General features: G+C 41.8%; 2 protein-coding genes across 2 annotated transcripts in view; both read left to right on the forward strand.

The window, feature by feature from the left end:
• txk (TXK tyrosine kinase) overlaps positions 1–4489 on the forward strand; it is a 10882-nt gene extending 6393 nt beyond the window's left edge. Inside the window, exons 8-16 of the mRNA XM_068713158.1 lie at positions 472–551; positions 637–761; positions 833–907; positions 1515–1686; positions 1776–1992; positions 2579–2643; positions 2731–2849; positions 3003–3160; positions 4217–4489. Of these exons, the coding sequence (XP_068569259.1) occupies positions 472–551; positions 637–761; positions 833–907; positions 1515–1686; positions 1776–1992; positions 2579–2643; positions 2731–2849; positions 3003–3160; positions 4217–4288 (1083 nt within the window). The 3' untranslated portion in view covers positions 4289–4489. The remainder of the gene's footprint in view (positions 1–471; positions 552–636; positions 762–832; positions 908–1514; positions 1687–1775; positions 1993–2578; positions 2644–2730; positions 2850–3002; positions 3161–4216) is intronic.
• A 1363-nt stretch (positions 4490–5852) lies between these two features.
• On the forward strand, positions 5853–13052 carry LOC137874867 (cyclin-dependent kinase-like 3). Its single transcript, XM_068713832.1, has 12 exons — positions 5853–5940; positions 6972–7145; positions 7543–7737; positions 7835–8019; positions 8153–8265; positions 8354–8493; positions 8830–8918; positions 9200–9755; positions 9804–11314; positions 11838–11916; positions 11994–12147; positions 12889–13052. The coding sequence occupies exons 2-12, from the start codon at positions 6978–6980 to the stop codon at positions 12996–12998; spliced, it is 3300 nt and encodes a 1099-aa protein (XP_068569933.1). The 5' UTR covers positions 5853–5940; positions 6972–6977; the 3' UTR covers positions 12999–13052.
• The last annotated feature ends 2883 nt before the right edge of the window (positions 13053–15935 follow it).

The raw sequence follows: 15935 nt of genomic DNA on the forward strand, positions 1-15935 counted from the left end.
ACCTGTCTATCCACCTGTCTGTCCACCTGTCTATCTACCTGTTTGTCCACCTGTCTGTCCACCTGTCTATCCACCTGTCTATCTACCTGTCTGTCCACCTGTCTATCTACCTGTTTGTCCACCTGTCTGTCCACCTGTCTATCCACCTGTCTATCTACCTGTCTGTCTATCTGTCTGTCTACCTGTCTATCCACCTGTCTGTCCACCTGTCTATCTACCTGTTTGTCCACCTGTTTGTCCACCTGTCTATCCACCTGTCTATCTACCTGTCTGTCCACCTGTCTATCTACCTGTCTATCTACCTGTCTATCTACCTGTCTGTCCACCTGTCTGTCTGTCTAGTTTGGGACTATTAGCCGAACAAAACAAACAATATAAAGACATCATCTCTGACATTTAACAGCTCCTGATGGACAGAGTCATGGATGGTAACAGTAACCATTAGTTAGAGTGTTTCTGTTGCTCTTCCAGGACAAAGAGGGGGGTTTCGTGGTGCGGGAGTCCAGTCAGAAGGGAATGTACACCGTCTCTGTCTACACCAAAACATCGAGGTGACTCACCGTCATTAGATAATCCACACACATACACAGTTCATCTGTACCTGTAAACTAAACGATTCTGTCGGTGTGTCGGCAGCGCTATCGGGGATGTTCGGCATTACCAGATCAAAATAAGTGACACGGGACAGTTCTTCCTGGCTGAGAAACACACCTTTACCTCCATACCGGATGTCATACACTACCACGAGCACAACGCAGCAGGTTCTCCTCTCTCTGTGCACGCTCCCACCCAGTGTGTGAGGCTTCTGCTGATGTTCACTACCTGTGTGCAGGTCTGGTGAGCCGGTTGCGGTATGCAGTGGGTCCAATGGGGAGGTGTGTCCCCGCCACAGCAGGGTTCAGCTCAGGTAAACACATTGAGTCACTGTAGCGCTCAGAGCACCGTGTCCACATGTAATACATGCTTTATAACACACGCCATGCTTTTATCTGTCAACAAATTGTCTCCTTCTCCTCCTTCTCATCCCTCTCCTCCTTCTCCTATTCCTTCTCCTCCTTTTCCTTCTTCTTCTCCTTTACCTCCTTTTCCTCATCCTTCTCCTTCGCTTCCTTCTTCTCCTTTTCCTCCTTCTTCTTCTCCTCCTCTTCATTCTTCTCCTCCTTTTCCTTTTCCTCCTTCTCCTTTTCCTTCTTCTACTTTACCTTCTTTTCCTTCTCCTCCTTCTTCTCCTTTTGCTTCTCCTCATTTTGCTTCTCCTTCTTCTCCTTCTTCTCCTATTCCTTCTCCTCCTTTTCCTTCTTCTTCTCCTTTACCTCATTTTCCTCATCCTTCTCCTCCTTCTCCTTCTCATTTTCCTCCTTCTCCTCCTTTTCCTTCTTCTCCTCCTTCTTCTCCTTTTGCTTCTCCTCATTTTGCTTCTCCTCCTTTTCCTTCTCCTTTATCTCATTTCCCTCCTTCTTCTCCTCCTCCTCGTTCTTCTCCTCCCTCCTCCCTCCATTCCTCCCTCCCTCCAGAGAAGTGGGAGATCAACCCCAGTGAGCTGACGTTCATGAAGGAGCTGGGCAGCGGTCAGTTTGGGGTGGTGAAGCTCGGCAAGTGGAGGGCTCAGCACCGAGTGGCCATCAAGGCCATCAGAGAGGGAGCCATGTACGAAGAGGACTTCATCGAGGAGGCTAAAGTCATGATGTGAGGAGGGAGGAGGGAGGAGGGAGGAGGGGGGAGAGGACGGAGGACCAGGACAGTTTCATCCTAACTGTGTGAGTTGTGTCTCCCAGGAGGCTGTGCCACCCTAAACTGGTGCAGCTGTACGGCGTTTGCCTGCAGCAGCGTCCTCTGCTCATCGTGGCCGAGTTCATGGAGAACGGCTGCCTGCTGAACTTCCTGCGGCAGAGGAGCCGCGCCCTGAAGGGGGCGTGGCTTCTGTCCATGTGCCAGGACGTGTGTGAGGGCATGGAGTACCTGGAGGCCCAGAGCTTCATCCACAGAGACCTGGTGAGCCTCTGGGTGATGATGACTATGACAGGGTGGACGACGTATTCAGACCCTTTTATTAAAGTAGAAGTACTAATACCACAAAAATACTCCACTTCAAGTAAAAGTGCAATATGTACCTCTGAGATGTAGTACAGTAAAAAGTACAATATGTACCTCTAAGGTGTAGTACAGTAAAAAGTATAATATGTACCTCTGAGGTGTAGTACAATGGTAAAAAGTACAATATGTAACTGAGGTGTAGTACAGTAAAAAGTACAATATGTACCTCTGAGATGTAGTTCAGTAAAAAGTACAATATGTACCTCTGAAGTGTAGTAGAGTACAAAGTACAATATGTACCTCTGACATGTAGAACAATGGTAAAAAGTACAATATATACCTCTGAGATGTAGTACAGTAAAAAGTACAATATGTACCTCTGACATGTAGTACAGTAAAAAGTACAATATGTACCTCTGAGGTGTAGTACAGTAAAAAGTACATTATGTACCATTTAAAAGGGAATATTTAAAGATGAACTGCTGCCACCTAGTGGTCAGAATGCGGAGTTGCATATTTGAGGGTTCTGCTTGTTTCTCCTCAGGCAGCCAGGAACTGTCTGGTTAATGACCACAACGTTGTGAAGGTCTGTGACTTTGGAATGACCAGGTACGGCTGCCTCGTGGTTTCAAGTTTCAACACCTTGAGGAGTATGGTTATTCGTGACTGGTTCTGACTCTGGGTTCGTGTTTGCAGGTACGTTCTAGACAACCAGTACACCAGTTCAAGTGGTGCCAAGTTCCCCGTGAAGTGGTCTCCTCCGGAAGTTCTCCACTTCAGTAAATACAGCAGCAAGTCTGACGTCTGGTCCTTCGGTGAGGAGCCACAGAGCCACTCTATAGACCCTTTATCAGCCGAACGCAGGTCTTCACGGTGTTAGCTGGAGGCAGGAATACTAACGCGGTACTGGTAGTAGTAGTGGTAGGTCGGTAGTATTGGGTTCATGAACCTGCTGTTGGTGTGTGCAGGTGTGGTGATGTGGGAGATCTACTCGGAGGGTCGGACTCCGTTTGAAAACCACTCCAACCTGGACGTGGTGAACGAAATCACCAGAGGAGTCCGTCTGTACCGACCGCACCGAGCCTCACAGCCGCTCTTCACCATCATGTACCACTGCTGGCACGAGGTACTCACTCACTCACTCACTCACTCACTCACTCACTCACTGACTCATTCACTCACTCACTCACTCACTCACTCACTCACTCACTGACTCACTCACTCACTCACTCATTCACTCACTCACTGACTCATTCATTCACTCACTCACTCACTCACTCATTCACTCACTCACTCACTGACTCATTCACTCACTCACTCACTCACTCACTCACTCACTGACTCACTCACTCATTCACTCACTCACTGACTCATTCATTCACTCACTCACTCACTCACTCATTCACTCACTCACTGACTCACTCACTCACTCACTCACTCACTCACTGACCCACTCACTCACTCACTCACTGACTCACTCACTCACTCACTCACTCACTCACTCATTCACTCACTCACTGACTCATTCATTCACTCACTCACTCATTCACTCACTCACTGACTCATTCATTCACTCACTCACTCACTCACTCATTCACTCACTCACTCACTGACTCACTCACTCACTCATTCACTCGTCACTCACTGACTCACTCACTCATTCACTCACTCACTCACTCACTCACTCACTGACTCACTCACTCACTCACTCACTCACTCACTCACTCACTCACTGACTCACTCACTCATTCACTCACTGACTCACTCACTCATTCACTCACTGACTCACTCACTCACTCACTGACTCACTCACTCACTCACTCACTCAGGGTTTTATATTTCACTAATATAATATCGAGGATGTAACAGAAAGTAATCTTTCAAAGTTTTGCTTTCAGACACAAATACAGATTGTTTTGTTTTGATAGATTGTTAACGTCTGAATCACAATGTCTCCTTCTCCTTCTCCTTCTTCTTTTTCTCCTTCTCTTTCTCCCTCTTCTTCCTCCTCCTCTTCCTCCTCCTTCTTATTTCTCCTCCTCCTCCTTCTCCTTCTTCTCCTTCTCCTTCTTCTCCCCCTCATCCTTCTCCTCCTCATCCTTCTTCTCCCCCTCATCCTTCTCCTCCTCCTCCTCCTCCTCCTCCTCCTTCTTCTTCTTCTTCTTCTTCTGTGGTGGTGTAGAAGCCTCAGGGTCGGCCATCTTTCTCAGAGCTACTGGAGGAAATCAGAAAACTTGCAGAAAATCCGGATTAACACACAAACACGTGTATTACTGTTTATTGTTTGACTGTTTATTGTTTTACTGTTTATTGTTTTACTGTTTATTGTTTTACTGTTTATTACTTTATTGTTTATTGTTTTACTGTTTATTATTTTATTGTTTATTGTTTTACTGTTCTCATGGATGACGTCATTGTAAATAACTATATTTTTCATTAAAGTCTTTTCAGATAACTTTTTCACAGATGCTTTTTTTAACCTTCATACAAACAAAATACATGTAAAAAAAATATAATGTGAAAATATAAATTGTGGCTTTGTCTTAATATTGCACATTTGAAGCTCATTCAAACAATAGTGGACAATTGTACTATTATTTATAGCAATGGTACTTTTACTGTGTTCTCCCATTGGGGGGAAAAGCACCTAGTCAACAATATGTTGGGAAAATGTCATATTTCATATTTATATTAAATATGTGTTCTAAATGTTTGTATACAATTGTATATTAGTATTTTGTGCAGTCAAACTATGACAAAAATGTCCATAATAATGAAAACAAGCTTTAATTTGATTGTGGATTAAATAAGTTAATTATATACATCCTCCAAAAACTGAACATCATCATCTTCATGAAGGGATTTACTGCAGGACTTTGTTAAGACTTTATTAATTAAGACTGTATTAAGACTGTATTAAGACTGTATTAAGACTGTATTAAGACTGTATTAAGACTTTGTGAAGACTTTGTTAAAACTTTATTAAGACTTCATTAAGACTTCATTAAGACTTCATTAAGACTTTATTAAGACTTCATTAAGACTTCATTAAGACTTTGTTAAGACTGTATTAAGGCTTTAATAAGACTTTATTAAGACTTTATTAGGACTTTATCAAGACTGTATTAGGACTTTATTAAGACTTTATTAAGGCTTTAATAAGACTTTATTAAGACTTTATTAAGACTTTATGAGGACTTTATCAAGACTGTATTAGGACTTTATTAAGACTTTATTAAGGCTTTAATAAGACTTTATTAAGACTTTATTAAGACTTTATGAGGACTTTATTAGGACTTTGTTAGTTTTATCCTGAAGTAGAAAGTATTCCTGTGAATGACCAAAGGCAGCAGCAGTGCAGTAATGATGTCAGCAGGTGGAGGTAGATGATCAGATGATAGAAAGTTGTTCTGTTTTCAATCATTGGATCTTCATTATTCCTCGTTGGTTTTTGAGAATCTATTTGAAAAACATTCCGGTTTATTATCACGTGACGACATCTAACCAAGCGCTCTCTAATACTCATTGAATGGGTTTTTAGGAGTACAATTTTGATGTACTTGTACTTTACTTATTTATATGTTCTGCTATATGTCCTAAATGTAAAGATAATCAAAAATAACATTCACATTGTATTAAAAACAACTTCACAGGTTTGGGTTTAGTATTGTTAAACACGGTGACGTCACCTTCTGTCGCTCTGCATGGGAGGCGTCACCAGGGCAACACACACACACACACACACACACACACACGGAGGGTCGAGTTGTTGGGTCTCCGGTGACTGTGAGATGACACACACACACACACACACACACACACACACACACAAACAAAACGTTACTCCAGTGTTGATAACGGAAGTTCACCGCAGCCGTTTAACCAATAACGGAATTCACCTGCACGGTGAGTGTGTGTGTGTGTGTGTGTGTGTGTGTGTGTGTGTGTGTGTGTGTGTGTGTGTAACGTTTACTGCTAGTTGATATTATTACATATTATAAGCTCAGTGGTGGAGGAAGCATTCAGATCCTGTACTTAAGTAAGAGTACTACCACTAACACATTCTGAAAATACAGTTTAAACAAAAAATCCTGCTTTTAAAATGTTCCTTATTTGAGTATAATAATAAAAATATGTATAAGTATTAAAACTTAGTTTGTTTTTTCACACTGGGCAGAAGAGAAACAGTCCAAAGTATAGAGATCTATCGATTAATGGATTGTAAGCTAATTAAAATATATCTATATTACATGAAGCCATAACTCTGATTTAATACATGAAATATGGCGACTCAATACACAACTATGTTCAGGAGCTATGTCTCACCTCATCAAATATTTAGCAGGTTTGTATTAAGTAGTGACGACTATTGATGATTTAACATGAAACATGACTTGAAAATTGTTAATCGGGACCAAAATAAGTTATTGATACGTATTATTACTACTAGTTATAGTAGTTTTACTTATAAAAGTACATTTTCTCGATGACATTTTTGTGCTTTATTTGAATGCCGGACTTTTTTTGTAATGTGTTATTTTACTAAAGTAAAAACATCTCAATATTTCCTCAAGTGGAATTCTAATATAGTAGATTAATATATTATAAATGATTATAGAATATAATTAATCTCTTACACACTGTTTGCATGTTTTCCATTACTTTTAGTTCATTGTCCTTTTTTATAACTTTGTGTATTTGTGTTTATTTGTTTTTTTCTTTCATGTTTTTTAATTTTATACAACTCATCTTTGTTACTTTTACTTCTCTTTCTTATTGTCTTTTAATATTTCTGTCTCTTTCTACATTCAGTTGACTTTTTTAAATCTGTTTGTTTGGCTGATTGTCAGATCAAGTGATTCTAACTATTTACAGCAGTACTAACTTAGTCAAATGTATTTTTGAGAGATGTCTTAATGTGTTTCTTGTTCCCGTAGTGTTTGATGGAGCGCTACGAGTCTCTGGGTCTGGTCGGCGAGGGAAGCTACGGCACCGTGCTGAAGTGCCGTCACCGGGACTCCGGCCGCCTCGTCGCCATCAAGAAGTTCGTGGACTCGGACGACGACAAGATGGTGAAGAAGATCGCCCTGAGGGAGATCAAGCTGCTGAGGGTGACTGCCAATCCATCCGCCAATAAGTCTGCATGAGATTTCCATTGGCATATTTTTAAATTGAGGCTCCTTTGGACCTTAAGTATTTTACTGTAACATGTTGCACAATAACTTCTCCATTTAATAATATCATGGAAGTGTCTTTTCCGGACTGTTCTAGCTGTTTTATTACTTTCCTTTATCCAATTAATAATTTTACAAACATCACTGATGATTATTTATCAAAAAAGTTACTTTTTTAAATATTCTGTGAATGCACCAGTAGTACGATATTGTCACAATATCAATAACGAGGTATGTGGTGAAAAGTACGGTGATATTTGATTTTCTCCACGTATTCCAGCCTTATACTTTAATAAAAGCTAATGTTTCCGCTCTCATCCTTCTAACCATCAAGCAACTGCGTCACGACAACCTGGTGAACCTTCTGGAAGTGTGGAAGCGCCGCCGCCGCTGGTACCTGGTGTTCGAGTTCGTGGAGCGAACTCTTCTGGACGATTTGGAGCAGAACCCGAGTGGACTGGACCTGAACACCAGCCGGCGGTACCTTTACCAGATCCTGAGGGCCGCGGCCTTCTGCCACCAGCAAAACGTGAGGACGTACTCCGTCAGAGAGTCTTCTCAATGTGGCTGCCAGAGGAAAGATTACCACATTTTTCCGTATTTTTCATCATCTGTTCCCTTCCTAGATCATCCACCGCGACATCAAACCGGAGAACATACTCATCTCTCAGGGGGGCGTGGTTAAGATGTGCGACTTTGGCTTTGCCCGGACCATGGCGGCACCCGCTGAGGGGGGCGTCTATACGGACTACGTGGCCACTCGCTGGTACAGAGCGCCCGAACTCTTGGTGGGAGACACCAAGTATGGCAAGTAGGTGTCAGTGTGTGCACCTGAGGATGCGTATGTTGAGGATTAGTGTATGTTGATACAGATGTTAACAGGTGTGTGTGTGTGTGTGTGTGTGTGTGTGTGTGTGTGTGTGTGTGTGTGTGTGTGTGTGTAGACCGGTAGACGTGTGGGCGGTTGGTTGTCTGTTATTAGAGATGCTAACGGGTCAGCCCCTGTTTCCTGGAGACTCTGACCTCGACCAAATTTACCACATCGTCCGGTGCTTCGGTAAGCACACAATTTATATATTTTAAATACGCAATATCTCCTCTTTTAACTGTCCCAACACAATTGTACTCTTTTTGGGTTCTCCTAGGTAATCTGACAGCTCATCACCAGGAGTTGTTCTGCAGGAATCCCGTCTTTTCCGGAGTCACACTGCCTGAATATTCTGCCAAAGTCCGACTGGAGCAGCGCTTCCCTACGATCGCACCCGCCGCCCAGGACCTGGCTCAGGTACAGTTTAGACTTTGACTTAGATATCACAATTCAAAATAACTACACAATCAATGAAAGCACATTTCAGTCAAATAAAAACCGTGCCGATGTATGGGTTTTAAATACAAAGCTTTTAGGATCTTTGCAACATCGAGCAGCTGTTGTAGGACTTGCAGCTTTCATACTGGCACCAAAATTATTTGGTTCATACTGCTGCTATCTTTATCAGTAGTTTTTCCATTTGAACTGAATTGTGGTGCCAGCTATGAATTTGTTCGGTATTGTATGGTCACTTTCAGATCCTAAGTAAAACATATATCAAAATCAGTGATACTTTTGTGTTGTCTCTTTCAGAGTTGTCTCCAGATGGATCCGGAAAGACGAGCTCAGTGTTCAGAACTGCAAGAACATCCTCTGTTCACACAAGACTCTTTCCACATCAGGTATCTTTGTAATTCACCAAGTTTGTTGCCTTTGTGCCGGCGACAGTGGTGTCCGAAGGCATGTTTTCGGATTGTTCGTATGTAAGTTTGTCCGGTCCATTCTTGTGAACGCGATAACTCAAGGACGTTTGGAGGGAATTTCTTGGAGTAGCTGGCACGCCTTTAAATCTGTGTTAGACAGATCAGTAGTGATACCAGGAGTCAAACCACCGACATTTTGATTAATGAGTCGCCTCCAAATTTGAGTAACTGACCATTCATCTCTCTTTGTATCTATACAGATTTTTGGATGAGCTGAATGCCAAGATCCAAAAAGACCACAGAGAAAACTCTACCTTCCCCAAAATAACCAAAACTCCAAGACGAGAAAGGAACGAAAGGGATGACAAGAACCGACAAAGCAAAGACAAGAAGCAACCTGAAGGTGTGGATGAAAAAGTCAACAAGGAAACAAAAGGAAAGCAACCTTTGAAGCTTTCTAAAACTATTCGGAACACCTCAGAACCTTTGATGTCTTCTAAACAAGCCAAAACATTAGGTGCAAAGATGATCAGTAATGCAGCAAAGACGACTGTGACCATGAGAGGTAAAGCGGGAAAAGCCACTGGTGCAGAGCTGAGAAAGGAAGCAGAGATTTCTAAATCCACTAAAACTGATTCATTGGAGGTTGCCAAGACTGCAACAGATCTGAAAGACAGTGACACAGTGGCGGCTGAACCTAAACATGGGAAAGTTGCTTCTCCAGAGCCAAGGCAAGACCATGTGAAAACTATGGATACAAAAGACAGAGATTCTAGTAGCTTGCATTTTAATTACTCAGACTACATTGTGTCAAGTGTGACTGAGAGAAATGTGATGGGGATCAGGACATCATCAAAATCTGAGCCAAGTCAAGACTTTGGGAAGAGCCGGAACAACTCAAACTCAAAAGTGCCCAAATTGTCTAAAAGCTTAACCACTGACCATCCAAATGGGAGTTTATCTCCAAAAGCTTCAACGACATCAACCATTGATCGTACAGACACCCACTTAACACAGAAAATGGCTAAAATTTCCACTTCAGAATACCTTGAAGGTGCCTCAGCAGCTGTAACTTCCAAAATAGCAAACAGTGACCAAGTGGAGACAAGCTTGACATTTAAAGCGTCTCAACCGTCAAGCAATGACAACGTTGAGGTGGCTACCCCAACTATCCCTTCTGTCACCAAGCCATGCAAGACATCTATGACTTCGGAGCATCGTTCTAACATGGAGACAAAACAAAGAGGGACACCTGAATGTCCAAAGGTCTTACCCTCAAACTTCAGACCACCCAAGACTACCTCAAACTTTGGACCTAAAATTACCCAAAACAACACATCTTTGTCCAACAGCCCTTCAAAGACTCTTACCTCAGATCTTTCAAGGCAGACCTCCACAGTTTTTATAGAGGCCAGTCCTGTCCACAGCACTATAACACTACCTAAAGGAACCTCAAATTCATTGTTGTCCAAAACTGGCTCATCTTCAAACACTAAACCCAGAAATGACACCGCATGTGTACCCATCAAACCTTTGAGAGGCCTTCCAGACAGGGACCTTACAGAAGTGTCCATCGCAACCAAAACTCAGCAGGATAGTTGTAATACTTCAAACAAGGACCTCAAGGAAGATCACAGAGCAGGTGGAGATTATAAAGGGAGTCCTGAGTTCTTCGAGCCGTCCAGTGTCCATCAGGATTTCAGCACTTCTAAATCCAAGATCACCTCAGAATTCAGAACAACCTCAACCTCCATGTCAAATGAAATCCCTAAAACCAACACGTCAGGAGGGACCACTATTCTGAAAACATTGAAAGTCTCAGACAAAGAGAACAGGGAGGATTTAGCGCAATCTGGTTCCATCAGTGCGACAACCAAGTCTTTAATAAATCAAACCTCAAAGGTTTCCAGAAACTCAAATATTGAGCAAAAGAGCAACAGCAATGAAGCTGAATCTGATGCAAAACCAGTGAAACCCCCTCACTTCAAATCTTTAATCGGAGACCATAAAAAGTCAACAAAGTCCAACACAACAATGACCCTAAAGAAAACTACATTTCCTACAGAGGCAAGAAAGAAAAGAGAAAACCCAGAAAGGGACGACACAACAAATACATCCACAATCGCAGATTCAACTTCATTCACCTCTACAGCAACTCCAGACCCCAAAGCTTCGACAAGAAGCTCAGTCTTTCACAACAGGGACACCGCAGACGATGATGAGTTTGATTTCAGTGTACATCCTTCCTCTCCACCACCTCCACCTCCTCCTCCGTCCTCCACACCCCTCATACCCTCCTTCTGTGTTGTCAGCCCGGCTGCCAGCGATCACCTTTCCCTGGGGGCAGGTTTCCACTCGGGGACCCACAGCTTTAGGTACTTAAGTTCTCACACACAAGTAAAAAAGTTCAAGTGCACCAAAGAGTAATTCAGGCTTAAGTCCAGTATTTGCTTGGTGGTATTGTTAGTCATTTCCCTTTGACTCAGAGGCTGACGCAGAAGTTACTATGAGCAGTTTAATTCTGAAAGTTGGCATACAACAACCTGTGCAGCTGTTCTGATCTCATTCATGCTTATCACCATTTTGTGCCCATTTATTTGTTGCTATTTTGCATAGATACTAACTGGCGAAGACGGAAAATGATTTGAATCACTGAATAAATCTGAGATGTGGCGTTGATTCAGAAGTCTGAACCCGGCTGGGCAAATTAGGCCCTTGTTAGATATTCAAAGACAGTCAAAGTAACAAGAATTATTAAGTAATGTTCAAAATGTTAGGACCAAACCACACTCAAAAAAATACTTCCTTTAGGTTCCAGTCGAGCTTTAGAGCCTTAACTACAACTCTTTATTGGTAATCAAATTCATGATAAAATGTGTTTCTTTGTGTTTGTCACAGGTGTGTTGACCATCCGAGGCATCACGGTGGGGTTTATGGTCGACTGTCAACCCACATTACGGGATCTCTATCTGCACAGGTAACACTGTGTGTTTCACTTACTTTAAAACAGAATCACTTTGAATTTGAATGTGTCACCACCGTCTCTCCTTTCAGGTGTCAGAGAAGAATCTGACCAGCGAGCGCCCCTTCCTGTCCGATCGATGTAACCTCGGCAACAGTGGAGGCATTTCAGCGACCAAAAAGAAGTCAGACATCCATTTCCCAGATCTGAGGAGCTCAGTGCTGCCAGAGGTCAGAGGAAGAGAAGGTACGCAAACACACATTACCACAGAGCTCAACTGTGACCGCCCACTTTTCAAACGACGCAAATTTCCCATAATTCATTCTATTGACGTTTTCTGAAAGTCCTTAAATTCTCATAAAGAGTTTTAAGAATAGAACCAAGCCAAGCAACAACCACATTATTCTTTAACATAAAAGGCAAAAAGGATAATTGGGAAAAGGCAAAGGTACAAGACTCTGTACATAATTATTTTAAGATTGAAGGAATTACTCATCCCAATAACAATGGTGAATGGCAACTCGCCGACTGTGGAACTCTTAAGCAACTGCATGGCTCAGTTCTCGCCTCAATAGTTTTCAGAAACACATTTCAGTGAACTATTTTCGTAGTATAAGAAAAAGTTTCGAAACGAGTGATGTTAGTCTGGTCAATCGATCAAAAGCCAGTCTCTTTATGTTAATTTGAACTGAACACACCCTCTTTCCACAAACAAGAATGGTGAAATGCCTCAAAGTTGAGGTTTCTTTAGATCTTGACAATCGCTGTCTGAGACAAACAAATGTTTGCCAAGCCAATTAGCGAACTTTGTAAAAGTATATTAACTTTTAATTGCAAAAAACAAACATTTCAGGACTTTGGCTCAAAGCAATGATGAGCAGAAATTCCATTCAGATGCATTTGAGATATTATGAACCATATTAACCATCAGGAAAAAATGTCCTTACTTTATCTCACAATAAATCAAATAATATTTTGTTTTCTCAGGCAAACACAACAAAGGCACTCCCAAGGATCAGAGGAAAGACAAGCAACCAGTTCCTCCATCAGAACCAGAGCAGCACGGACACAACAGTACTGACACACAAGCACCATAACAAAAGCCCCGTTCAGATGTGCACCCTAATATTTCTATGAATAAGCACCCTGGTTTAGATAAAGGTCACAACTTTCTGCAATCATTTGTCAAATGTTAAAACAACTAATGGTGTACAAGACAAGAATAAAATAATGCATTTTATTATTCACAGTTAATCAAAAGTTTTCAGGTTTGTTTTATTACGCAACACCTTTTTAAAGCAGCTAACAGATCATTCATACAGTATTTGTACTTTTAAAAGTTGTTAAACAAACAGCCTGGTTTAACGCGAGCATTATAAGAATAAAGAAACTTTTTGAAGATGGTTAATGGGAGCAGCTAAGCTAACAGCTGTAAGCTAACATACATCCATGTAAACTTTGCTTGAAATCTCAATATTTTAGACCACAATATTTACTAGCAACAACTTACTAAATATTCACTAGTGAAGCAGGAAGCGACAACATTTGGCTTCTCGTGCATTGCAACTTTTCTGGCTGCTAAATTTAGTGCTAATCTTGGGATTTGTGACGTTTTTTGAAGAAAAAACCCAATAACACCAAGAGGTTTGCTAATCTGTCACAAAACTCTTCACAAAACTGAATAACCTCTTAGTTTAAAAACTAAAAGTTTAAGACTCGTCACTCGAGTCCTCTGAAGAAAGCGAATCTATTTGCTGTCTCTTCTCGTTGGTCCTTCCCACTCTTTTCAGCGGCGCTGCACCTGATTCGTCGCTATCTGATGTCACACCGTAACCTTTGTGAGGCAGCCTTCCCATTGGCTGAGAGATGACACTGTTAAACCTTGGTAGAGGACCAGCCGCGTGTCCTCTGCCATTGGCCAGGAGGTAGTAGAAGAGGCTGTTGGTGATTGGTCCTGCCGGAGCTGGCTGTGGCCTGATTGGTTTTCCAGTGTTTCTGGTTTCTGGTTTCCTTGGTGGTCTTTGTGCAGCGGGCTTTTTGGTTGTGGCCACGACCTGTTGGAAAATTATACATAAGACATTAAAATAGTAAGGCAAGTTTATTTTTGTAGCACCTTTCAAACACAGATGCACCATAGACTGTTTATAAGAAGCGGACGTAGTCATCGTGACGTCACCCATTGGTTTGTGGACTGACGTTTTGAATAAACGCACATATTAAAACCATGAAAGTTCACCAATTTAAAAGAAAACTATGTGTCACCACGTCATCCAAGGAACAAACGAAAATTGCATATTAATACTGAGCACATAGTACACATGAGTTGTAGATGGTCAACAAAGGGCTTTTTAAATTAGCTCGCTTGTTAGCCTTGAAAAGCTTTGGGCGTTGGTGACTTTGGAGGTCCATTTTTGGGGACACAGTGAGGCTACCGTTATCCCTTCATGGTTTCATTACCTTCTTGGTGGTGGGTGTGGTTGTAGTTGTGGTGGGTGTGGTTGTGGTTATGGTAGCTGGTGCTGGCGTGGTGACAAAAAAAATGCTGCAGGGGTCCACAGGAGATCCATCGATTTCTGGAGGGTCAAAACCCAACAGAGAGGAGACGGACCGAGCTGATGGAGGGAGATAAGAGGTATGACAAGTCACTATGGGTCAGCCATGTGTTAACAATAAAACTAATAATAGCAGGGATTATATGCTTAAATTAAAATGTCATGCCGCAATTTCATACAATTCTCTACAAATCAAAGAGGAGGCGAAGGTTAAGAGATTCAAACAGAACATGTTTGTCATGTTTTGTACTTTTTTAGGGTGTCAACTGAGAATTAATCAAATTAATCAAATCAAACCTTACAAGTTCATGTGAAGAAGAGTCTTATGAGCTACAGGACACCAGAAACCAGTTGCACCAGTTTGTATGAATTTTGATCTTGTAATCATATAAACGGTAAATGTATAAATCAGAATAATAACTGCTCTATTTATTGACAATCGCCAGATGTTGATAGATCCATTGTCTTACAGGCTGCAGTTGCTTTTTCAGAACCTTTGTAGCTTTAATTAAGTTTGCCCTCTAGCCGTTTCCTTTACTCTACGTGGCGGTGAACGTTTTCTTATCTGTACATAGGTCAACCGGTGTCACTGTGCATTAAGCTGCCTGTGCTGCTATCTGATCTGTCGGGCTATGATGCATATTTCATGACGACAGCTCGGAGGTGTTTTTTTCTTTTGTCCCCGTCTTTTGTTTCCAGTTAATCCGCCATCAAGACAACGTGCCAGAAAATAAGCTTTGTCCCAAGATAATCACAAAAGGTCTCGTTATGACGGCTAGGTTCCTGTTTGTCTTCAACTGCAAGATTCTTCAGATTAAGATACTCACCGTGAGTCAAGTGGATGCTCTGAACTCTGAGGAAGAGGAGGAACAAGACTGACGGAGCTGTCGACCTGCAGGACATGATTATAGAAAATGTGGAAAAATAGAAAATAATGTAGATTAAAGCAGAGAGACAGAGGGAAAGAGTTGGAGGACAGACTGCAGACTGACTGACCAAGATTTAAGATGAGGACGGTGATGGAGGATAAAAAAAGGGAGTGAAGGAGTGAAGAGGAGGGATGAAGGGGACAGATGGATAATGTCTAGACGGTACAGTTTTGTCTGAACAGATCTGACAGAGTTTGTGGTTCTGAGTTGCATCACAGTAGAAACCGGTTAATCCTCGCTGCTGTTTTAAACTTTATCCACTCGGGGAAGGTTTACGGAGCAACGTCGGCTCACCACAGCAACGCCCTGCTTCACTGTGACGCTTCAGACTGCGTCCACTTACCTGCTTTGAAGTTTACAAAGTGCTGTACAACATAGTGTTCAAACCACCTGATTGGTTGATGCCTTTATATGTGGAAATATCGGAAAAATCGTCTTTGCTCTGGAAAAAAAAAGAAATGTACTTTGTAATCGTTGTTTTGTGTGAAAGTATATAAATAAATACATATGTTTACATGTGAATTAATTGCACACACAAAAACGCTCCCTGTGT

This window comes from Cebidichthys violaceus, unplaced genomic scaffold (genome assembly GCF_023349555.1).
Source record: "Cebidichthys violaceus isolate CVI_PGR_0920_01 unplaced genomic scaffold, fCebVio1.0.p SCAF_19, whole genome shotgun sequence".
Lineage (NCBI taxonomy): Eukaryota > Metazoa > Chordata > Actinopteri > Perciformes > Stichaeidae > Cebidichthys > Cebidichthys violaceus.